The sequence below is a fragment of the Dermatophagoides pteronyssinus genome, unplaced genomic scaffold (assembly GCF_027571235.1).
Source record: "Dermatophagoides pteronyssinus isolate colony J.1.1.1.1 unplaced genomic scaffold, Derpt_VIB-CSIC_2022.12 sq0019, whole genome shotgun sequence".
Classification (NCBI taxonomy): domain Eukaryota; kingdom Metazoa; phylum Arthropoda; class Arachnida; order Sarcoptiformes; family Pyroglyphidae; genus Dermatophagoides; species Dermatophagoides pteronyssinus.
In genome coordinates this window covers 88,885-114,475 of record NW_027461543.1, presented here as the reverse complement: position 1 = coordinate 114,475, position 25,591 = coordinate 88,885, and the positions used below count along the sequence as shown (strand labels likewise).

The 25,591-nt window shown below is 31.9% G+C and overlaps 8 protein-coding genes across 8 annotated transcripts; 3 read left to right on the top strand and 5 right to left on the bottom strand.

Moving 5' to 3' along the window:
* Positions 1–222: 222 nt before the first annotated feature.
* Positions 223–4,969, bottom strand: LOC142645707 (uncharacterized). Its single transcript, XM_075822673.1, has 3 exons — positions 4,522–4,969; positions 1,590–1,729; positions 223–1,442 (listed from the first exon to the last, which is right to left on the bottom strand). The coding sequence occupies exon 3, from the start codon at positions 1,078–1,080 to the stop codon at positions 223–225; it is 858 nt and encodes a 285-aa protein (XP_075678788.1). The 5' UTR covers positions 1,081–1,442; positions 1,590–1,729; positions 4,522–4,969.
* A 1,326-nt stretch (positions 4,970–6,295) lies between these two features.
* Positions 6,296–8,653, top strand: LOC113798845 (mitochondrial uncoupling protein 4-like). Its single transcript, XM_027349436.2, has 5 exons — positions 6,296–6,889; positions 6,947–7,171; positions 7,236–7,367; positions 7,443–7,505; positions 7,716–8,653. Exons 2-5 carry the CDS (start codon positions 7,006–7,008, stop codon positions 8,387–8,389), a joined length of 1,035 nt encoding a protein of 344 aa, XP_027205237.1. The 5' UTR covers positions 6,296–6,889; positions 6,947–7,005; the 3' UTR covers positions 8,390–8,653.
* A 177-nt stretch (positions 8,654–8,830) lies between these two features.
* On the top strand, positions 8,831–9,483 carry LOC113798850 (nanos homolog 1-like). Its single transcript, XM_027349444.2, has one exon. The coding sequence runs from the start codon at positions 8,949–8,951 to the stop codon at positions 9,363–9,365; it is 417 nt and encodes a 138-aa protein (XP_027205245.2). The 5' UTR covers positions 8,831–8,948; the 3' UTR covers positions 9,366–9,483.
* On the top strand, positions 9,483–13,501 carry PGAP1 (GPI inositol-deacylase). The gene is made up of 8 exons (XM_027349428.2): positions 9,483–9,752; positions 9,810–9,877; positions 9,941–10,238; positions 10,303–10,611; positions 10,662–11,977; positions 12,039–12,330; positions 12,396–12,772; positions 12,867–13,501. Exons 1-8 carry the CDS (start codon positions 9,609–9,611, stop codon positions 13,153–13,155), a joined length of 3,093 nt encoding a protein of 1,030 aa, XP_027205229.2. The 5' UTR covers positions 9,483–9,608; the 3' UTR covers positions 13,156–13,501.
* LOC113798842 (uncharacterized) lies at positions 12,993–16,437 on the bottom strand. The gene is made up of 3 exons (XM_075822734.1): positions 15,763–16,437; positions 15,368–15,679; positions 12,993–14,889 (listed from the first exon to the last, which is right to left on the bottom strand). Exons 2-3 carry the CDS (start codon positions 15,534–15,536, stop codon positions 13,538–13,540), a joined length of 1,521 nt encoding a protein of 506 aa, XP_075678849.1. The 5' UTR covers positions 15,537–15,679; positions 15,763–16,437; the 3' UTR covers positions 12,993–13,537.
* Positions 16,438–17,343: 906 nt separating this feature from the next.
* Positions 17,344–20,073, bottom strand: Taf5 (TATA-box binding protein associated factor 5). Its single transcript, XM_027349429.2, has 3 exons — positions 18,041–20,073; positions 17,581–17,978; positions 17,344–17,525 (listed from the first exon to the last, which is right to left on the bottom strand). Exons 1-3 carry the CDS (start codon positions 19,961–19,963, stop codon positions 17,375–17,377), a joined length of 2,472 nt encoding a protein of 823 aa, XP_027205230.2. The 5' UTR covers positions 19,964–20,073; the 3' UTR covers positions 17,344–17,374.
* Positions 20,074–20,129: 56 nt separating this feature from the next.
* LOC113798840 (2,3-bisphosphoglycerate-independent phosphoglycerate mutase-like) lies at positions 20,130–22,200 on the bottom strand. The gene is made up of 3 exons (XM_027349431.2): positions 21,673–22,200; positions 21,196–21,613; positions 20,130–21,138 (listed from the first exon to the last, which is right to left on the bottom strand). Exons 1-3 carry the CDS (start codon positions 22,138–22,140, stop codon positions 20,279–20,281), a joined length of 1,746 nt encoding a protein of 581 aa, XP_027205232.2. The 5' UTR covers positions 22,141–22,200; the 3' UTR covers positions 20,130–20,278.
* Positions 22,201–22,237: 37 nt separating this feature from the next.
* Positions 22,238–25,560, bottom strand: LOC113798839 (ATP-dependent DNA helicase Q1-like). The gene has a single exon (XM_027349430.2). It carries the CDS (start codon positions 24,136–24,138, stop codon positions 22,294–22,296), a length of 1,845 nt encoding a protein of 614 aa, XP_027205231.2. The 5' UTR covers positions 24,139–25,560; the 3' UTR covers positions 22,238–22,293.
* Between the last annotated feature and the right edge of the window lie 31 nt (positions 25,561–25,591).

Here is a 25,591-nt window from a genome sequence, read left to right as displayed (position 1 = left end):
ATAACCGAAAACCAAACCCAGGGTCAAAGTCATCTGGTTTTGAGGTTTTTTTTCTCATTTTCATTTCCCCAGGATAACTTTTTTTCTTTCTATCAAACGAAACTTTTTAATTGATGCAATAATAGAGAAAGAATGAAAAACTTTTCATTTGAATTTCAAAAGATAACAAGAAAATAGAAATCGAACGAACGAAAGCTTGGAAGATGGATTATCATTTTCAAGTTAAGTAAAGTGAAAAAAAGTAAATTTTTTTTTTGTTTGATGTAAAAATTGCTGAAAAGGATATGGATTGGATATCATTCGTAGACAAATATTTCGTGGAAATGTATTCTGTTTGAATAGATAAAGACAAACTGATTGATATTGGCTGAATGGTTGATCCTGATTATTATTATCATCATTATTATCAGCATTGGATGTTTGTTGTTGTTGTTGTTGTTGTTGATTGTTGACATTTGGATCATTCGAATAATGATGATGATGAGAAGAAGGATGATGATGGTGATGGTGATATTGTGATGATGAATAATCGGAAGATTGTTGTGATGAACATCGACCATGTTGATCATAATGTTGACGACGTTGACGTTGACGTTGATAATTTGGACTATTTTGACTATTCTGATTATTGTTATTGTGATATTGTTGATTTTGTGGTGATGATAATGGTGGTGGCTGATTGGTTATTGCTTGAAACATTGAACAACGACTAATATTATCATTATCATTATTGAGGTGTTGATTATTATCAATGAATATTGATGATGATGATGGTTCATCATAATCATCAGCATCATGATGATCATTATGATGATCTTGATTTTGATCTTGTAACATCCATCGAGAATCATCGGTAGTAGATGATTGTTGTCGTTCCAATGGATGTTTATATCGATTTGTTGTTGTTGTTGTTGTCGATCGTCGAACATTATTATCATCATCACTATAATGATATTGTCGGCCAGGTTTTGTTGCTGTTGTTGTAGACGTTGTTGTTGTTGTTGTTGTTATCGATGTTGTTGTTGTTGTTGTTAAAATGGCCGATTGGGCACAACAACAACCATTACTTTGGTTCATCATAATGATGATGATGATGATAATATCATCTATATGTATTACATCATTACATTATAGAATCATGATGATAATGATTATATAATCCCCACATTTTTGGAAATATAAACACAGAAATATAAACGAGATGCACCGAGATAGATTTTTATATATTCACATCATCATTTGCATAGTGAACACTGTGGAAACATATTGTGAGGTCACGCTATCAGAAGATTTTTTTTGCCAAATTTGATGATCACATCACACACACAAACAAACACCGTTACACTGTTACAGTTTATTTTCACTTATTATTATTTATCCCACTGTATTTTCAATTTGTCGATCGAAATGAAGAAACAGAAGAAAATCTATTATTTTGCCTGCTATTCGAATAAACAAAAATAAAAATAATGATACCGAATTTTGTTTTTTTTCAAAAGATTAATATTTTATAAGCAAGGAAGCTGAGGAAAATGCATTCACATCATACCGGGAGTTCCAATGCAAATTTTCAACAAAAAAAAACTTACCCGAAAATTTGACAAAAAAGAAGTGATCATTATTTGTCGGTCGGTCGATGGCGGCAACCATCACCATATTGTGGTAATCAGCTGAATTTGAATGGTTTTTTTCGGTTATTTTCGGGCTGAATGGCTGGATGTCTGTTTGTCTGGATAAGCAAATAGAAAAAAAAGACATCCATTATAAACATGGAGAGAATATTCTTTCATTTTTTTTGACTAGATTGATTATCGTTTATAAAGATCAAATCAGAAACGAAGAAAAAACGAAACGATATGATGGCGGTGGTGGTTCATTTGGAACGAATGTGGATGATGAAAAATGACCAACATCATCTCTTAGAATATGGATTCTTTGTATGTTGGAGTGGATTGAGGAAGGAGAAAAATCATTTTTGCAAAACAATTTTCAAAAGAATAACGACAACAACGGAAAAAAAACTCTTTATGGATGTGTTTCACACCGACAAGCCGCGTTAAAAAACATTGAACATTTTCGTTTTTTTTTGTTTTATTATCCGACGACGATATCGATACCAAATGTGACCATAAACAACAAATAACAAACGACAAAACATAAATATTGATAAAGGAAGGGAGAGAAAAAAAATTGGCTATTATTATTATTATGATTATTATAGGCGACAAAGAAAACAAAATCACTTCACTTTTTTGTTGTTGTTGTTGAAAATGGCTTTTCATTTATCATTTTTGATTTTTTGTTTTCACGCTAAAGACATTCTGGATATTGATGGCGTCCAAAAACAAATAGAATATAGGTGGCTCCAATATTATTCATTTTTCATTCGTTTTTGCAACAACACTTTTTTCTCAACAACAACAACAGGAACAACAAAAAACATTCGATTTTTTGGCTCGAAAATCATCAATGTTGATGTTACATTGTTTATGAACAACAAAATCATTTCAATTCATTGCTCCATGGAATCCTTATATTGTTGACAATAAGAATTCTTGAATAGATAATGAAATCGGAAATGAATTCGCGGATATCATCCATTGAATTGAATTGCTAAATGGAAATTCGATAACAACGAACAATGGATAATGATAATTAGTCCAACGAAAGAGAAAATGTATCAAAATGAATCAGACAAGCGAAAAACGAATGAATTCCTTACGATCAAATGATTTTAGACAAAAAAAAAATCAGAAAATATTCTTCAAAAATGAATCATATTGCTCCATTGACAATATGTATGCCATTCACGCTAATCAACCCGATCATCACACAATTCAACCCGATCGACCAACCCAACAAAAACGAAAATAAACCCAAGCCACCAGAATTATGAACAAGAAGAATATTCTCAACATACACTCCACTATACCAATAAACAAAAACAAAAAACAGCAGCGAAGAAAAAAATTCTGATGAAAAACAAATAAACAAAAACCGAAAAAAGAATAATGATGATTGTTTAAGTGGTGGTGGATGAATTTTTTATTTGATTTGAAAATAGGAATTAATGTTCGATTCGTTTGTTTTCATCTGCTTGTTTGTGTTTGTCTTCATCGTTTGTTCATGTTGATGACGATGCAATCATCCGTTTCATAATTCATCATCATTGTGGCAATTCTTCATCGTTGTGGTGGTGGTCGTCTTTTTGGTTGTTTGTAAAATTGCCAATATAATGTGCATTGTATTGTATTGGCATCATTCAAATGTTTATTGCATTCAATCATCATCATCATTGCATCAAGATTTTCATCCATTGAATTTTTGTTGAACAAATTCTCAACACAAACTTAGTCTTAGTTTGTCTGCAAAGAATTCAAAGTTTAGACAGATTGAGATTGAGAATGAAGGAAAAGAAAAGAAAGAAAGATTTTGTTTTTGTTAAAGAAGAAATCTTTTTTCTCTCGAAAAATGCTTACATATTTTCCGAATTGATTGTGTTTAAAATAAATAAATTTTCATTCGAAAAAAAAACATTATGGATGAATGAATTGGAATATCGAGGAATCGAGTAAAGCAATAAAAAAAAAATTTTTTTAAAGAATTTCATTCAAGAAAAACCAATCCACCACCATTATACTATAGTAAATCTTTAATAACTAAATAGCATCATCATAAATTTTTATTTGAGTTTTTTTCCGAAGAAACTACAAAACAAAATTCCATAATGAACCACTTTAAAATAAATTGAAAAATAAAAATGACTCCTTTTTTTCTGTTGTCGTTTGAAAAAAAACAACAGAAACATTATTTTCAATTTTGTTACACAAAAAATCAACAACGATGGATGGTTTTAATGATGATGATCGTCGTAAAACGTGTTGGAATTTTTCATCATTTAATTTACAGTCGAAATTTTCACTCCCTTTTTACACAGAAAAAAAGATGTATCCGGCAAAATGGAAAAAAAATTCAAATACACAATATTATGACATTGAGAACACACACACACCAGATACGAAGATAAATGTAGAGAACCTAATAATAATCATTTTTCTCTTCATTTCCCAGTAGAAAGAAGAAGGTCCATTAAATAAAAATAAAAACCAAGATAACCGTAGATAATAACCACAACAACCAACCAATTTTTTTTGTTGGGATCAGGTTGAATAAACAAAAAAAACGACGAAAACGAAATGGAATATGGTCCATCAAACATTGAATAATCATAATAATAATAATAATGTTGGATAATCGAGAAAGTGAGCAACGACGAAAAAAAACATGATTTACGCCGATTGTGCTTGAAGGTTTTTTTTCATTCGCAAAGTTAAATTATTCATGATTTTCACATATGTTATGTTAGGTGGTTTTTTCGGATGAAATTTTTTTTTCATTCGAAAAATCATTTTTTGAATTTGAAAAAATTTGTAAATGAAACCTCGAAGAGAAACGGAGAGAAAGTTCACCCACCAAAGCAGACTTGACTTTTGAAAAATTCGCGATTCACTTTCGTCTTACCTTACGTCTTGCGTTTTTTCTGTATGCTGATCACGAATCAAACTACCCAATAACCAATCATCATCATCACACAACACAACCACAAGACACAAAGATGATATTGATGATAATGATGTAATAATGATGTTTGGATGTCCATGCAAAAATTTCAACAACAAAAAAAATCAATTTTCAAAACAAAGGGTTAATCACTTAAAAATGACAAAAAAAAACATCAAGATTTGAAAAATCGATTGCGCGCCTGAATTTGGCTTTAAAAATTTTAAAAACTTTGAAATAAAAAAATGAATGGTGGCGCCGAAATGAACATTCAAAACATTATCATCATTCGACTGACTTGACTAAATGACTGAATGAATGATCTTGCCAATAGTAGCCATCAAAAGAGAAAGAACGACGACCATACGTAACATACAAAACAACAAAAAAGTATCCAAAGCGCCGTACCAAAAACCGAATGTGAAAAAGAAGAATATTTTTCAAACGACGAATGTTGTACACCGACGCAGTTAGGAATCGGGCGTATGACGCCCACACTATGTATATTTGTCTGTTTTATGGGGAAAAATGTATCGAATATGTTTTGCAATGGGAAAATTGCTTGCTTACTTGCATCCATCAACTAACATGTTATATAGACCGATGATTACTACGACCCGAATTCGATCGAAATGTGATGCTGTGATGTTTTGATGATGATGATGGCCCTATGGACCGACTGAGAACATAGTGCGAGACAAATGAAAGACAAGATAATGACAGTAAAAAAAAGCGAAAGCAAAATGCTGGACAACAGCTGAAGACATTTTTCAGTCACGAAATGATTTCCGAGTGATCGATACTTTTTTGCTGTATTGTTTTGAATGGCCATTCTTCTTTCGTTGAAATGAAGAATCCTTTTGGTCATCACACACATAACGGAAGCAAAAATGAAACAGAAAAACAGCAGAATGAAAAAAATTGTCCAATCTTATTAGAAAAACGAAAAAATTCCTTTTGTTTGTTTTTTTCCCCGTCGATATCGATATTTGGCGAGAGGGTCGATAATATCATTTCGTAAATTTTTGTTTGCTGTTGTTGATAATTACACTTTGTTTGTGAATGGTAGATATAAAATGAATGAGCCAAAAAAAGATGTCCGGAAATTTTTTTTGGGAATGGAAAAGAATTTTGCACGCACATTTCCATTTTGGTTTGGTTTGGTTTTAGTTTATCATTATCATTGGTCGGTTGTGTGTGTGCATTTGGCGAACGAAAAACGAAAATTTCAAATAACAAAATCATCACGATTAGAGAGAAAAACGATATGAATTTTGAACCAGAAAACCAAAAAAATTATAAAATAAAATAAAATGAGTGGTCATAAAATAAATAAATAAAATATTTCATTTTGAATGTAATGTAGTTTAATCATCATAATCATCATATAATAATAATAAATGTCAAAAAGAATAAAATTGCTGGGTTTTTGATGATCGGTTGGTTGGTTGACACAACAATAATAATAATTATTATTATTATTTTCAATGATAATAATGATGATTCTAATCAAAGCAACAAAAAAATTGATCATCGAATCATTATGGTTTTTTCTATCTAGATAATTATTCGTTTTGGTTCGGGTTGGTTTCGGTTGATAAAAACGTGTCCGCGGTTTTTTGGTTTAATCGAATCAAACTCGAACCAATTCGAATATTCGAATGTTAACAGCGCTGACATCTATCGTTGTGATTTGTTGTTAATTCTTGTTTAGGTTGAACGGACTTTTTCGTTTTTGGCCCAACAAACTTGCATGCTCGTTATTTACATTTATTATCACAGAGAGAATCCCTCTCAGATTTCTTTCTTTTTTGATTGACCTCTAAATTGTTTCAATCATCATATCATCGATGGTGATAATAGTAAATCACATCAGCTGATCATCAAAATCATCCTCATTATCGTTATTATCATCATCAAACATTGGACCTAGAGGCAAAATTCGAATGAAAAGGAGGAAAAACAACAACAAAAAAGGATACATTTGTACCCGGTAAACTTTACAGCATAGAAGGGCCAAGTGAAAAAGATATTGTAGCCTTGCCAAACTTGTTTCTATCCCGATGAAGAGGATGAAATAATTCAATATCTAGTCCATAACCACCATCGATAAGATCTCAAATTTAATTTTTGCAAGAGAAAAATATGTGTTTGATGACGAAAATTTCTTAGCATTCGAATTTTGTTTCTCTAATTACAAAATTGTCATCCAAAAACACTAATCACTATTATTACTTGAATGAATGACAAGCATAAATTCAATTTTTCAGCCATAATATAGAATCCTTTTTAGCATCATCATCATCATAATTTATTCATTTAATCAAAGGTAAATTAATTAATTAAATGTGACTAATGAACCGTATATAACATTATTATTATTTAGATTTGGTTTGGTTTTTTCCACTTTTCCGTTTTTTTTGAATTGTATATCCACCAATAATAATGGTACTCGGTGAAACATATAAACCAGTGACGCCAACCACACGTGATCCATTGTTACCGAAAGAAGATGCTGTTGTATCACCAACGATAAAAATCAAAAATGTAAACGATACATTTTTCATAAAATATACATTTTCATTTTTGGCTGCAAGTTGTGCAGAAACAAGTTTGGTATTTCCATTGTGTTTTCCCATTTGATTTCATTAATGAAAATATTTTTTCAACAACAGTAACCTATCCATTGGATTTAATCAAAGGACGGCTACAGATACAAGGGGAAATTGCATTCGAACAACATGCCAAAAATCAAACAAAACGTTTGATACCAAATCGTGGAATGTTTGGTACTGCTGTTGGTATTGGTAAGATGATTAGTTTTTGGTTAATTTTTTCCACAATAAATCCATCTCTCTCTCGTTGTTTTCTTTTAAATAAAGTTCAAGAAGAAGGTTTCCTACGATTATGGCAAGGATTATCGCCAGCAATCTATCGTCATATTGGTAAGTTTGATTGTTTGTTGTCAATTCAATTTTTCGAATGATTTAATTTTTCCCACTTATTATCGGCATTATCGTTTTGTTGAATATTTATTTGTAAATAATAGACAAGGCTGGACCTTGGTTTCTCTGTTGTTGCAAAACGACAATCAATGCGATTCCATTGCGGCTAGCCTTACAATAATGATAATTTGATTTTAATTTTTAAAATAGTTTATTCTGGTGTACGAATGACATTTTATGAATATATTCGCGAAGATTTATTGGGAAAAAACTCTGATGGTACAATACCATTATGGAAAGCATTGATTGGTGGTACTGTAGCTGGTGTTACGGCACAATTTTTGGCCAGTCCAGCCGATTTAGTTAAAGTTCAAGTACAAATGGAAGGACGAAGACGATTACAGGGACTGGAACCACGTGTACGTAATGCCAGACATGCATTTATGAAAATATATTATGAAGGTGGTATACGTGGCTTATGGAAAGGTTGGATGCCGAATTGTCAACGTGCTGCATTTGTTAATCTTGGTGATTTAACCACTTATGATACGGCAAAACATTTAATATTGAAACATACTAATATGAAAGATAATATCTATCTGCATGCAATGTCCAGTGTATGTTCTGGTTTGGTTGCAGCATTACTTGGTACGCCGGCTGATGTTATCAAAACACGTGTCATGAATCAACCGACTGATAATACTGGCCGTGGTTTATTATATCGTTCATCCATGGATTGTTTGATTAAATCGGTTAAAGGTGAAGGATTTTTTTCACTTTATAAAGGTTTTATACCATGTTGGATTCGTATGGGACCATGGTCATTATTATTTTGGTTAAGTTATGAAAAATTACGTAAAATATGGGGTGTTACATCTTTTTAATTTAGTGGAACACTTACTTAACCAGTAACTTACTTAGCCACTTTCTTCGAAAATTCTACTACTTGAAAAACCAAAAACTGAACAAAAATGCCCTTTCAATCCAAATTGTCTTCATCATTTTTTCGAAATACCCTGAACAATCATCATCATCACACATTATCGTTGACTAATTTAGGTTATTTTCTTGTTTCCCAATTTTTTTAAGTATTTTGTGTTCGCAAAAAAAATTTTATAAATAAAAAAATCGAAAAACCTTTTCTCCAATTTTTGATGATTTCATCATCACCACGTGTTTTTGGTTGTGGCCTCGAACAGAAATTGTCACTTCAGGTTAGTAATTAGCAGAAAAAAAAACAAAAGTTTGCCTCATGGTTGTGTCATTGTCCTTCTATCCAAATAACCACTGTCGCTTTTTCATTGCCTGCTAGCAAACACAAACAAACATAGAGAGAATGTCAAGTGTCATTTGACTTTTCGAAATCGTTGTTGTTGGTTGTTCTCGAAATTTTCTTCTTTTTTAACGTTTCTGTTCATTTTTTTTGACGAAAAAACAAAAATCATGTCGTTCAATGATAATAATAAAATTGCACCATTATGGTTGCATCCATCCAAACCAATATATCCAGCTAATGTAATCGACAATACTAGAGCTGAATTGGAACGAAATTATCGTGGTCCATCATGTACATTTTGTCGTGAAAATTCTGAACCATTTGAAATTTGGTCATCACATCAATTGAAAAATCCAAATGGAACTGTAAATTGTCCAATTTTACGAAAATTTCGTTGTAATTTATGTGGCGAAAGTGGTGATAATGCTCATACCCGATCATATTGTCCATTTAAAAATGAATCCGCTGCACAAGAAGTACTTGGCCCTGGTTATTTTTTCAATATGGTCGAATTGAAACGTGGTGATTATAATTCGGCTGGTAGACCGATTCCAAATCGTTATCGTAAAGATTTGCCAAAATGAAAAATTTCTTTTCATTTTTTTCAAATATCGTGCCAATATTTTTTATAATTGTAAAACTATTTTGACTTAACCATGCTTCGAATAAATAAAAATATTCTTTCTTTCTTTTCGGTTAAAATAGAGTTGAAAAAGGACAATTTTTTAATAATTTTTATTACATTTTTATTACTTGGTTCCATTATGGAATCATTATAATGATGGACTTTGATAAGCATTTTTGATCATTGATTGTAAACGACGACAATGATGATGTTGATCTCATCGTCCGGTGGCACCATAATATTGGTGGCCATATTTTCAATATTATTGATCGGTTTTATTGATTTATTTATACAAGAACCGAATCGTTGTGAAATGACCTATATGTATCAATATCCTGAATATGTGGTAAGTTAAATTGATTGATTGATTGATATGTTCATTGCAAATCATCATCATTGATAGGAAATTGATATGGAACGTAATTTAAGAAAAATGTTTCCAAATTATCACCTTTATGTTTACGGTGAAGGGTATGTATCGTTTGGGGAAAATTTTTTCAATTGCATAATTCATTTTGATATAAATCAATCCAGTCAATATGCTGAAACATTACGATTAAATGAATTTAATGGTCAACCAATCATATTTGTGCCTGGTAATGCCGGTAGCTATAAACAAGTTCGATCATTAGCATCAGTTGGTCTGTTAATGTCCGCACATAAAGGATCTCATTTAAATTATTTTAGCATTGATCTCAATGAAGAATTATCGGCATTTATTGGTGATAAGCTGGAAAGACAAACCAGATTTCTTTATCATTCAATTCGTCGCATTTGCGATCTTTATAAACATGTTCCGAATATTCGATTGATTTTGATTGGACATTCGATTGTAAGTAGTCTTCTCGATGATCGATGAGTTTTACCTGAAAATCTTTTCTCTCGATTTCAAAAAGGGTGGCATCCTTATCCGTTCATTGTTGACTAGAAATGCATTTCGTCCATTTTTATCACGAATATCAATCGTTTTAACATTATCGACACCGAATCTTCATCCAGCTATTGGTTATAGTTTGGAAACAATTCGATTTTATGAACGTACCAATTTGGATTATCAACGTTATCGAAACACTAGACTATCGGATTTGAATTTCATAACGATTGGTGGTTCCTACCAGGATCTAATTGTTCGTCCGGATTTAATTCGACTGGATTCTTCAACGAATCCAAAAGATCTGTCCATATTGACAACAGCTATACCTGATGTGAGTTTAGTGTATCCTTTTCCTAATCTCATTTAATTTTTGTTGGCCAGGTATGGGTATCAGCTGATCATCTTTGTATTGTTTGGTGTCGTCAATTAATGATCAAATTGAATCGAATGTTTTTCGATATAATTGATTTGGATCAATTAGTATTTATTGATAATAGTGATAAACGGCAAAAAATTATTGATTATCATTTATTGCATCGACATTATTCAAAAGAATATCCTTCTATTTTACCATCATCAAATTTATCAATTTCATTGATGACAAACACAAAAATCGAATGGATTGAACTAAAAGATCGTCTTGTTCGTTTATCGTTTGTCAAAATTGTTCGACCAATCAATTATGTGATTCGTTTGAAAGATGGTGAAATGATTGTAATCTATTTGGAAGGAAATCTTAAACCAGATACTATTTCGATTGGTAATTGTCAACCGTCGACAAATACCGAACCAACATTTGAATGTAATGGTAATGTTTACGCGGTTACATTGATGACACAATCGGTACCGAATCTTGATTTCAAATGGGATAGTCATGTTGGCCGATTTGATGCTGATCAATGGTTAGCTAAAGGTTTTACACATCTGATTATTAATCTTATTCCATCACAATCATCGCGATATGTATTGATTATTGATCGATTTACTAGATCAATTCGTCAACGAACAATTCGAATGCCGAATTCATTATCATCATTTCAATCCAATCCATTCGTTTCAAAATTAATGTTTTCCAAACTCATTTCACAAGAGCAATTATATTATGAATTAACATTGGAAAATTTTAACAATATTTGGCATTCATATTGGCTGACGGTACGAACTACTAGTTGCTATCAAAATGATTCTAAATTCAATGGTTTTTTGTATCTAAATTATCCATCGAATCCAGAATTGAATGAATTTATATGGCCATTACAACCGATTAAAAATTCTCTATATCAATTTGGTCTTTCACGACATACAAACTCTCTGGATGATGAGCTAAATGTTGGAAAAAATCGACCAAAAATCTACTTATTCGTTGAACCAAATTGTGGTTTTGATTTTCAAATGAAATTTTCAATTACCGGTTCAATAGCTCAATTACTTCGTCATTATTTTCCATTAATCGTCCCGATGATCATATCGATCATTATCTTGATATTATCGATACAATTTTCAAATCTTTGTAATAGATATACATTCTCAAATTCTGATTTAGAAAAATTTCGAACATTCGTCAGTCGAAATGATTTTGCTGGGAAATGTTATCAATTTCAAACAGCATCCGAATTGATGATTCAACGACATTATTTTGCTTATTGTTTTGTTCAGGTTGTACCAGCTTCATTGTTCGCCTTGTTCATAATTAAACAGTAAGTGTCAGTTCCAACCAAAGTTTCGGTTGAATATCTTTTTTTTTGTTTTTCAATACAGAATGTATCCATCACATGATCTAATCAATTTGGCCAATATTTCGTTGGGAAACCGTACAATAATTTGCATAATTCTATTTCTATTTGCCTATTCAATAATTTATCTGGCTAGTATTTTGGTCACACATTTGGCGAATAATTTTTCCAATGGTTTAATATTTTTTCGTATACGTTGTTTTCAAAATTTTTCCATTTTTCCTATTCGTTGGATCGGATTGGAACGATTAGCGTCATTAATCGATATTGGTGCTGTATTGGTATTCATTAATACGGCTATTTATTTTTTGCCTTTGGTAAGTTATTGTGATGGATTCTGAATTGATTTTTTAAATATTAATTTTTCGCCCGTTCAACACAGACTTATTGTTTGATACATTTTTACTTTACCATTTCAATGTTATATTGGTTTTATCAGGCTAAAAGTGTTGAATTGCGTTTGGGTAGAACAACATCGACAACATTGATATTTGCAATATATCCTTTGTTGTTTTTATTATTATTAGCCATTACATTATTGCATTTGCCATATTGTGTTGATTGGATATTTGGACAAGCTTCAATAATGATGACTATCAATAATAAATCAAATAATATGTTGAATTTGGCAATGAAAAATTTATCAAACATCTATCTGGAAGATTTTATTTTGCTTTTATTATTAACTATTCTAATGGCTATGTTTCATTCAAATCCATTGGATCTTCAACGACGATTTTACTCATATCATTCAAATAGGTAATTGTTTTTAACATTCTTAACATGGGATATCTTTTCTAATCTGACTTTTTTCTAAATTATATCCCTCAAACCAAACAAACAAACAAAAAAGAACACAAAAAATATTCAACATTTTATTGTTGATGATATCATTCATCACTATGATCATTGGCTCTTTAATTTGGGAATCAATTCGTATAACAATAACAATTGCTTTAACATTGATTACAATTGGTCATTTTCGTCATCATTTATGGAACATGATTAATATTAATATTATTAATATCAATGATGATGATCATTTCAATATTGATCATACTCAAGCCACAGCAGCACAACAACAAACGTCAGCATCAGCCAATATCAAAAACAATCAACAAAAATTATTCAAATCGGAATAATAATAATAAAAAAGGCGATGATTATATAATTAATAAGTAGAGAAGAGAAGACCAAACATGATGATAATGATGATAAATAGAGAAGAGAAGAAGAAATATTTCTGCAGAAAAAAAAGGAAAAATTACAAATTGAAAGCCATGGTGGTAGGTGTGTATGTGTGGATGTATGGTTGGTGTATGGATAGTTTGTGTAATCAAAAAAACATTCATTAATCAAGTGTGTTTTGTAGAAATTTTTTTTTGGTCTTGTTTTTAAATCACAATTCGTTATCCATACAATGGAAACAAATTGAATTTTTTTATGAAAAAAAAGAAACAAATAAAAATTGATGATGATAATGATGAAGATGAGAGATAGATGTTTGAAATGGTGAAAAAAGAATTATTCAGTACAAAATACAGATGTATGTAAAGCATAGATGAATTGTGTTGGTACTTGAACCAATTGTTTTGTATAACAACGTTTGAGGGAATAATCCTGTTTAACAAATCCCAATTCTTTCAGTAAACGACAAGCATTATGATTATTGCTTGGTGTTTTCAATACAACAGTCGGTATTATAGTATTGTGATTGATCGATGATTGACTGATTAGAATTAGATCACTAATCAAATCAATCATCAACATTCTTGCAACAAATTCATTATCAGCATACAATGGACACATTATCCACATATTTTGTAATGATGGTTTCACACAACCATAACCAACAACTGTTTGTCCAAGCATTGCAATTCGACTGATACAATTTTTTTCAATCAATGTTAATCGAACAATCCGAGATCGATCATATTGATGTAACCGGTGATCATATTCCACAACTTTTTCAATCAATTGATCATCTTGCCCGTTCAATATGATTGTGCGCATTTTACCACCATGACAACGAATACATTTACAGAAACGAAATTTAAATAAAAATTCCAAAGATTCTAGCTGTATTGAATCGGTGAAACTAGAATTTGTTGCTTTCTTCATTTTAGCCGGTGTTGTTGCTGTTACTGTTGTTGTTGTGGATGATGAATCGATTATATTCTCTTTGATGGATTGATCGATGTTGTCCACATTACCACTGCCAACATTAGCATTATCGATTTCATCATCGGCACCAAAAAACAATGATGAAAATCCATATGATTCATCATCACTAAATTCCAAATTGGATTTATTATTATTCATCATATTGATAAGCATACGTTTTTGTCGTAAATATTTTCGTTGTTTACTTTTATATTGATGGCCAAGACAACAGAATACACATTCTTTGGTTGTTAATGATGATATCAGATCGATATGTTCGTGTTGTCGTCGACGTTTATCATCATCAACACCATCATCATTATCATCATGAACAGTGATCGTTGTGGTTGTTGTTGTCATTGGATGATTATTATTATTGCTGCCAGCTTTTTGTCGTTTATCATATTTTCTTCGTTTAATTTGTTGGTGTTTATTGCAATGAATTAATATCATTCTTTCCATATAATCTAAACGATATAGATCAACAGTCCAATCAGCAACATGCGAAAAGCCAGCTTTATCCCGGTACAGTGTGAACAGGTGAGAAACGGCACTTAGACCCTGGTTTCTTGTTCCAAGATGTTGAATTGCAGCTGACCATATTTGTTTGCCAATCCCTAGGCCACGATATTCTTTGCTTACAACATACATTCCAACATAGCCATGAGTTTTCGATAAACACATTCCACAACAGCTTCCAATTATACGATGATCTATGATAGGAATATAAATATAGAGTATTATTATTTCAAAAACTTGTCACATTTGAATTGGTAACATTATATATTATATATTCATTTTTTATCGCCTAACAACAACAACTGCCTAACAATCGGAATTAATGATTTTTTTTGTTGTACCGGGTAGGCGGACAGGCAGTGGATCAAAACCAAGTCACGAAACAAGTTGATTTGCAAGAAATAAAAATAAAAATCCTGCCAATTAACCCAGTACGTTTGTGGTAATGATATGCATTGGAAATTCTGTGCGACAGAATTTGGGGAGGGTCGCTAGTTATTTGTTGACATTGAATTCATTTTTGATTCAATGTCCTTGAATGTGTTGTCGATCACGTATTCAATTCCTGTTCGACATTTGTTTTGTATGTTGGTGAAATGTGATTCTAATCACAATAATAATCTTTCCTGAAATAATTATTTTTGGGAAAATAATGAGAACAAACAAGCATACCTTTTTCGTTGACAGCAACAAAAAATCCATTTGGATCGATTTGCATCCAGGATTCTATTTCGGCCACTGTACCCATATGACGTCCCTCGGCTTTGCATAGTTGCAATAGCTGTTCAATTTCTTGTCGTTTAAGATGACGAATTTTATATTGTAACGTTTGAATGGGCATAGCATAAACGCTATGCGCTTAATTATTTTATTCACAAAAAAACAATGATTCCGGAAAAAAATTATAAAAATAAATCAATGTTTTGCGATTCGCAGAAGACTGATGATAATCGTTGAAAGTTGCAAGTTGATTTTTTCTTAAAGCTATTTAATCGTACAATAAGGTGAAAAAAATTTCATTCATTACAACCATCATATAATTTCATGCATCGAAGAATGTTGTTTACCTTCAGGTGATAAGCCAAAGTTGATGACCCAAAAAAAAATATGAAATCAGGTTAATATGAAGCGCACAAATAAACAAATCAAATCAAATAACAATCAGAAAAAATGGAGATATTTATCCGCTCACACATAACACACACAAATATGGCTGCTATGTGGTCGAATAGCGAAATCCCGTTCCGAAATAATATTCCCGTGTATAGCGTTGTCGTTTAAGGGAAAATATTCAAAACGATACGAAAATGGCTATGGGTATCTCCGATCTGAATGAATGAATGATGAAACTTTTGTCTGAACTGAAATTGAATTGAATGAAATGCCTAGACATGCAAAGAACCACTTTTCTTTACCACCTCTCTTTCGGAATTTTGAATCGAATCCGAATAATGTACAGGTCCGATGTTATTAGGAAGAAGAAGAAGAATAGACGATACGCGAGACGATACAATATATCAATATGGTGGTCGACCGGTTAGTGTATCGGTTGGTTCGGTTCGGTATATGCTGCCATTAAGATAATCGACAATTCAAATATTCAACGACTAAAAAAAGATGAGAGCATCGAAGTGGTGGTCTTGATTGATCTCTGTGATGATGATGATGGTCATCATCCCCGCCGCCACCGTATTACATATATACTTCTGCCGATTATCGTGGTCGAATTACTTGGCAGATTACTACTAGCATTCTTCACCATCATTATATTCTGTACTCTATATATACAGGGTGTTTGAAGAAAATTTAAAGCAAAGAAGTGAAAATAATGATGCGAATTTTACGATCTTATGCGGAATTTCAATCAAGAGTGTGGGCTATACCTTCCTAATAATGAATAACTAAAGAGTAAGATCGGGGAGCCATTTGTTGTTTGTTTGGTTCGTTCGTTGTAAAAGCTGAGAGACTGGGCTATTTATCCGCATTTTGCGGACACGCGCATCGATCACACCGATGATAATAATTATGGATTGTATTCCACCATCACCACCGTACATCATCGAGTCTGGTCCAATACCACACAAAAGCGCCGACTCTATGTAATTTGAATCAAATAAGAAACACATATTGTTTTGGTGTTTGATTGAAATGATCAAATCATTTATGGATGGATGAATGGATGGATCAACAACAATATTAGCCAGTCGTATGATTTGCCCAAATAACAATCATCATTATCATCAATATGGCGCATATTCGAACATAAGCAAGCAAAATCAAGTTTTCAATTTTTGTTTCGTTTTCAGACCCACAGAACAATCGACGGAGGTTGATCGTATCAATCATCATCAATGGGCTGGGTTCAAACCGATTCATTCATAGGAATAGGAATGAACAGATAGATACATTTATCACCCTCAAACATGGAAATGACATGCGAATAGACGGATGCGACGTAATCAGAGAAATTCATTTAGAATTCAGAATTCCCCCTCTTCCCTCCGCTCCAATTGCCCTGTCTATATGAATGCGCGCCATTCCCTCTATATCTTACCGAGAATTTATATTTTTAGCAAATTCCAAATCATTATGTGAGGGGGTGTTGGTGACATTTTTTTATCAAAGAAAATTGTCTTTTTCCAAGAAAATTATAAAAAATATTTTTATTAATAATTATTATTAAGATGTAGATGATGATGACAGAGTGCATGTGGATTGTTGATGAAATGCTCCAATTGATAGCAACAGATTACGACGTGTAAAATGATTCAATAAAATATAGGTCGATTTGGTTGGATATTTTGCCAGTAGATAGGTTTCACTTTTGGATCTAAATGTAAAAAATGATAATTAGTAATCAATTTGGAAAGAAAACTTTGACTTACTTAATTGGTGGCATAGATGTTGGTGTCAGTTCTTGAAAATCTATATCATCCCATAATTTTTTCATATTCCAAAGAACGACACGATTATCCAAGCCACCAGAAGCTAATATCAAAGATTCTGGTCCACGATTGAATGCTAATGTATAGATTGAATTTGTATGAATACCGGCCAAATCGGCTACTAAATGTCCGGTAGCTAAATCCCAGATCAAAATTCGTTTATCAGCACCGGCTGTTGCCAGAAATCTACCGGAGTTTTCAAATGTTAAAACATGAACATTATCTTTATGACCGGTCATCAGACGAACACATTGTCCATTTAAACAATCCCATAAACGAATCGAACGATCGGATGATGCTGTAGCAACATAATTGGAATTTGGATGAAATTGGACACACTGTGTTCGATAAAGGGAAAATACATTTAAAATTTATCACAAAAAAACTTGCCGAAACTTACATCAACATCAGCAAAATGACCGGCAAAATAACGTAATGGATTATGATTATCGGTTGCCCAAAGTCTTGCAGTACGATCATTGGAACATGATGCAAAATAATAACCATGTGGACTGAATTTAACATCCCAAACTGGAAAACAATGCCCTTTGTAAACAACAACATTTGTCCATGTTAAAAGGCTCCAAAGACGAATGGTAGTATCTTCGGAACATGATAACAACATATCACGACAAGGACTAAAACTTAGACCATAAACCGGACCACCATGACCGAATAATATTTTCATATCACTACCCATATCCATCATTATACGTAACATAACATCATCAGATTCTTTATCCAGGTTTTCTAATTCGGTGGCCGGTTTTAAACCACGCAGTTTACCCGGTGTTAACGGCCATATCCGTATGAATGAATCAGCAAATCCAATAGCTAACAATGTTGAATCATCAGATATTTGTGCACAAATAGCACTGGTTTCATTTGTAAGTTGTTGTGCATTCAATAATGTATACAAACATATCGATGGTAGAACATTTTCATTTTCTAATTTCAAAGCTTTACTTGCTTCTTTTTTTGCTCTACGTTTTTCTAGCTGTTCAGTATCCCTTAATTCTGGTATCGGTATCCTGGTTAATGGTGGTGCATTTGGATCATTTCTAGCTTTTTTCGATTGACTGGAATCTTTTTTCATTTTTTTCATCTTTTTCATCGAATAACTGGATGTATGAGCACCACCGGTGGTAGTTGTTGATGATCCACCACCAATAGCGCCTGATGTATCATTCATTGAAACATCATTGGAATTGAGATTATGCTGACTTGTTGAACAATCCAAATCCAAATCCAGATCATACATCATATCGATTTTAATGTCTGGTTCTTTAAACAAACCATAATAAACACGTTTTTTATTAATATCACGATTTGCTTCACCAAACATGGCGCCCGATAATGCTTCAACATTCATTCGGCTACGAGTCAAACCTTCATAAACATCGATAAATAAATGTTCCTGGATAATGTTGACCAAAATAGTTGCTTTACCAATACCGCTTGATGTTTGTGATTTATCCTGAAGAAATCGTTTTAAATAATTATATGAATCTCTCGACAAACGTATTGTATATAGTTGTTGGGAATCACGAAAACTTTCCAGCACTTCATTATACATTGATAAATGTTCAATTCTGGTTATCAGTGATAACTTTTCAATATCATTCGAATAACAGAATTCCTGTTGTCTACCAAATAAACGCATAAATGATTTAGCTTGATCTTCATGACCACTACAAACTAATTCCAAATACATATGAACAAATACTGGATATAATAATTTAGATAATTCATGTCGATATGAATCCAAAGAACTATCAACAAAACGTTGTAATTGCTTATAATTTTCTTCATAAATATTTGGATTTTCTTCCGTTTGATAGACAAGCGATGAGAAATTTGTCTCTTTCATCATCATCAGATCTACATTGGCCAAATTATTAATATCATCATCATTGATTATGTTGGCTGTTTCTTTCAACAGAATCTTTTCGGTTGCATTGAATCGGTATTTTTTCAACAGATGAATCACGGCCAAAATTTGTGATTTATCAACATTGGCCAATTGTTGAGCCGGTATACTGGCCACTGCCATCGTTGTTGGTGATTGCGGTTGTTGTGATTCATTCGACATTGTAATGGTCATCATTCGATCATCATTTTGGTTGTTATTATTATTGGATTTATTATCATTATCATTAGCACAATTATCATATGATGATTGTCGAAATACATTATTATTATTATTGATCGATGTTGTTGAATGATTTAATGAAGAAATATTATCATCATGATCATGATCATCTGAAGATGGTTGAAGATTTTCCAATAAATCTTGAGCATCATCACTGATGAAAGAATCCATATTTTTCAATCAAAATGTTGACAGATTGCCGGTTTTATAAACTCAGATAATGCATGTGTGTTGTTTTGGTCGATCGTTCCATTAATTAATTAATGTGGATCGTGATACAAAACAAAACAAAAAATTCGAGTCGTGCGCCCTCTGCCGTTCATAAACAACGTATTTGTTTTTTTAAATTTTAATTTTTTAATAATTTTGGTTTGAAAATATTTTGTTTTGAAAAATTAATAATAATAACTCTATAGGATCATCTAATTATGGTGAGAGAGAATAGAATACAAGCAAATCAATTTTCGTTCATGAATTCATTCGAATCTAAACTGCTAACAATGATTTACCGGTCATATCATCGGTTGGAATTGATAGGCCAAGTAAATCAAGTACGGTCGGTGCAACATCACATAATGCTAGATTATGATTGGCAACATCAGTGGATTTGAATTTCATTGTTGTATTTGACATACAAAATGGTACCCTGTTTGTTGTATGTGATGTTAGTGGGCCACCTTTATCATCGAACATTTTTTCAGCATTACCATGATCCGATGTAACCAATAAAACATAGCCATTATCTTCACAACCTTTTTTCACTACACCAATTGCTTGATCAGTAGCTTGACAAGCTTTAACCGCTGCATCATATTTACCAGTATGACCAACCATATCGGGTGGTGCAAAATTACACATTACAAATGGATATTTTTTCGTTTCCATAGCTTTGACCATTTCGGCTGCAACACCAGCACAATTCATTTCAGGTTGCAAATCATAAGTAGCAACTTTTGGTGATGGTACCATAACACGATCTTCGCCGGGGAATTCTTTCTCTTGGCCACCATTAAAAAAGAATGTTACATGTGCATATTTTTCTGTTTCAGCTGTATGAAATTGTGGCCACGTTGCCTGACTAACAACTTCGGCCAAAACATTTTTCGGTACACCAGGTGGATAAAGTTGTTTGAATGGAAATTCTTTTTTATATTCAGTCATTGTTAATATTTCTATATTTTTAGGCATATTTTCTTTTGGCTGTTCAAATGGTTGTTTAACACCTAATGTTTCCGTTATTTGCCGTACACGATCAGCACGATAATTGATAAATATTAATGTATCATTGTCTTTGATAAGACCTTCACGATCAACAATAATTGGTTTGAGAAATTCATCAGTTATATCTATAGCAAAAAGTTGATTATCAATTGATCAGAATAATTATGAAAATAAACACTTACTATTTTTATAATTATTTTCAATCATTTGGATAACATTATCTGGTGTAGCCGAGTCACCTGTACCATCAATAAGACCATCAACAGCAATACGAATACGTTCCCAACGTTTATCCCGATCCATTGCATAATAACGACCCATAATGGTTGATAATGATCCATATGATAATTCACGTGTTCGATCCAATACTGAACGAACATAATTTACACCGGATGTTGGACTAGTATCACGACCATCAGAGAAAAAATGAACAAATGTTTTTGGCACACCATTTGTTTTAGCTGCTTCTAATAATGCAAACAAATGATCAATATGTGCATGAACACCACCATCGCTAACCAGGCCAAGTAACAAAAGTCGTCCATTTTGTGATTTAGCCCGTTCACATGCTCCAACGAAATTTTTATTCTGGTCAATCATCTAGATGAGCAAATAACAATCATCATTATCATTGTTAATCAATCTTGGAAAGGTCATACCTTTTTTTCAACATCCAAATTAATACGAACAATATCCTGATAAATAACACGACCAGCACCAATATTTAGATGTCCAACTTCAGAATTACCCATTAAACCGGCTGGTAAGCCAACAGCCAGCCCTGATGCATCTAGCGTTCGATATTGATCAGTGTTTTTGGCCAATGAATCCATCACCGGTGTTTGGGCATTAGCAATAGCATTACCTTGTTGAATGTCAGATATTCCCCAACCATCGATAACAATAAGACAGACATTATTTTTCTGTTTGATTGACGTTTGAAATTCCATTGTTTTTCCTAGATTATTATTATCCAATGATAATGGTGGTTGATTCTGTTGATCCGATTTGTCCAATCCAAGTGGCAGTTGTTTAGTTAATATTGCTTGTGCAGTTGGTTGTTGTTGCTGTTTCTTTTGAAGGACATCCTGAAAAGGTTCAGGCAAACGAATTTTATGTTTGCGCATGTTTGGTTTAAAAAAAAAATTCAAATCAAAAAAAAATGAAAAAAACCAAAACCAAAAAACCAGGATAATTATCAAAATGTTTGAAAAAACAGAGCAATTTATAAAAATTTATAAATTTAATTCAATAAAAAAGGCAATTCTTAATTTTAAATTCTATTCTATAGTAATAGTGGCAGTTTTCGAACGTTTCGAATTTGATGATTTGATTGCATCACTATTACGTTTCGAATCAAATCGAACATTATTGCCATTTGTTGTTTTCAATGATCTCCAATGATCACTGACAACCAAATATGTAATAATACAATATCTTGATTGACTATAATTAATATCTAGATAATTTTTGACCAATAAATTCAATATAATTTTTTCCGCTTTTTCACGTTCGAATTTGGTTGGTTTTACATTGGTTGGTCGTAATTTTTTCTCACCTTTTCCCATCCACAGTTCTAATAATTTGAATGCTGTTAATCTTTTTTCAGCTTTATCGAATGCATTCGAAATAATTTGTTCTAATTCCATCATAGACTGATGAAGATCTTTTTCTTCAATATCATCATCATTATTGGTATTTGATTTCTGACAATTATCACATTGATTTTTACATTGATGATCTAACCATTCATCATCATTAAAATGTTTGGCTAATAATTTCTTTCGACATTCGGTTTGATTTAAACAAAATGAAACCATTTTCAATACATTATCCCTACCATGATATTCATCACAAACAATAGATAATGTACTAAATACATCGCAATATTTCATAAATAACAAACAATCAGCATGTTGATTATCACGCCCTGCACGACCAGTTTCTTGATAATAATTTTCCAATGACTTTGGCATCTGATAATGAATAACAAATCGAACATTTGATTTATTAATACCCATACCGAATGCAATTGTAGCAACGATTACTTGCAGATCATCATGAATCCATTTCTGATAGGTTCGATTTTTCATTTCGATCGGTAAATCTGCATAATAAGGAGATGCTTTTATTCCTTTTTGACAAAGTTTTTGGACAACTGAATCAACATCGGTTATTTTCAGACAATAAATCAGTCCACTTTGTCCGGAATATTTTGTCATTAATAATTCAATAATTCGATCAAGATCATCATCAGTAGAATTATTTTGCCATTCGATTGAATATCGGAGATTTGAACGATAAAATGAATCTTTAAATATACAACAACCATGAATTTCAAGAATATTTATCAAATCACTAATAGTTTTTGTTGTTGCCGTAGCCGTTAAGCCAAGAATTGGTGTTTTAGAAAATTGACGATGCACCTGTGTCAGGAATTGATAATCACGACGAAAATTATGACCCCATGTCGATAAACAATGTATTTCATCGATGACAATAAGTTTTAGATTATTATTACGATAACATTTATCCAATTGTTTCATTAACATTGAATTATGTTTCAATTTTTCCGGTGTTACATATAGAATTCGAAACGGAATCGTTGATTGTTCTAAACTTTTCAAAATCTTCGAGGATTCTTCTTTATTATCTTTGTCCAATATTTTTGCCGAAATTTTTAACGATTTTAATGTACTTAGTTGATCTTCGATCAATGATATCAGTGGTGATACGACAATAGTTAAACCACCAGTAATCAACGAGGTGATTTGAAAACAAAGTGATTTACCACCACCAGTTGGCATAATCAATAAAACATCCAAACCGGATAATATTGCATTTATAGCAGCTAATTGATGTGAACGAAATTGTTTCAAACCAAATACTGATTCTAATAATGATTGAGCTTTCTGTGACCATTCATATGTTTCATTGGAAAATTTGTCACGTATTTCACCGGAATTTGATAGATTTTGATAAGTTTCAATTTCCAGACGAATTTCGGAAATTTTTTCCAATAATTTTTGTCGTTTTTGTCGCAAACAACCAATCTCTTCATCAATCAAACATTTTTCATTCTGAAATCGACTTAGTTCAATTTGTAAACCTCTTAAACGTTCCATTATCGTAAGTTTGTTTTCCAATTGAACTTTTGACGAATTCGAATTCCAAAAAAATTTGAGTTTAAAACAGACAACTATTTCAACACTAATTGGTTGGACAATGTTAAAACAGTCAAAAAAAATTTCAAATTTTTCAAAAAAAGCCTAAGATATTTTATTTTATTTAGTTCATTTTTGCATTGATTGATTGATTGATTGATATATTCATTCAAAATTGATGCAAAGGTGTATAGAGAGAAAGAAATAAAGATAAAGAAATTGAGAGAATGAGTGTGTGAGAAAAGCACAAAGAAATCAAAAAATGTGTCCAAGTTTTTTGTTGTTGTCATTCTGTGTTTGTGTTTTGAAAGAAAGATAGATATTTACAAAAAGAAAAAGATTATTATCATTGACGTGTGATGATGATGATGGTGGTGATTTGGTCTTATCATTTTTTTAAAATCTGTATGTCACATCATTAATGTTTTCCCCCACATTGTTTTGTTGAGAATGGAAAACATTAAAAAGCGATGAAATCAAGCAAGCTGATGATTTGAATCGATATTGTATGGGAATTTTTGTTTAAAAAATGAAGATATCAGGTGTAAAACACGAATTATAATGATGATTGGTGATGGATAGGGACAAAATAATAATAATAATAATAATAATAATAAAAAGGGTAAATAATAAAAACCAAAACAGGATGCAAATTATACAGGGACGGGTTCAAAGGTTTAATTATGGGGTTATAGGTTATGCATACAGGGAACATGATGATAATGATAATGATGATGATGATGTGGTATAAAACGATGATTTTTCAATTCATTCGATAAATCAATCCTTTTTCTGCAATCGATCGATGGTGGTGGTGAAAAATGATGAAATTCAAAATCACAACAAAAAAAGCACACACATTGATGATGATGTTGATAAGATGAAGGAATGATGATGGTCGTCGTCGATTGAATGAACCAAAGATGGACGAATGATAATGATCAATAATTGGATGAGAAACGGAATCGAAGTTTTTTTTTCATTTCATTTCACTTCTATAGAATAGTCAATGGATGAAAGACATTCGAAAGTCGAAATAGAATCGAACAACAATATGCTTGTGGTCATCAATTTTTTAAAATCTTCGATTTTTGAAGCTCATGATTCTTTCTCTGCGATCGGTCGGTCAGTGAATGAGAAATATCAATGTTTTTGTTCAAAAAAATTCAATCAATGTTTGTACTGGACTTGAGGTTGTGTTTGTTTGAGTGTTTTTGTTTCTCTGTTTGCTTTAATCATCATTGCAAATTGATAATAATAATAATAATAGTAATGGTAATTACAAAAAAATGTGACAAAATTATAAATGATGGTGATGGTTGGTTTCATTTCATTTCATATGAAATAATTTCCTAAAAAAATAATAATAATGACAAAATTGAATTGAAATCCTAAAGTGTGATTCGGGTATCTG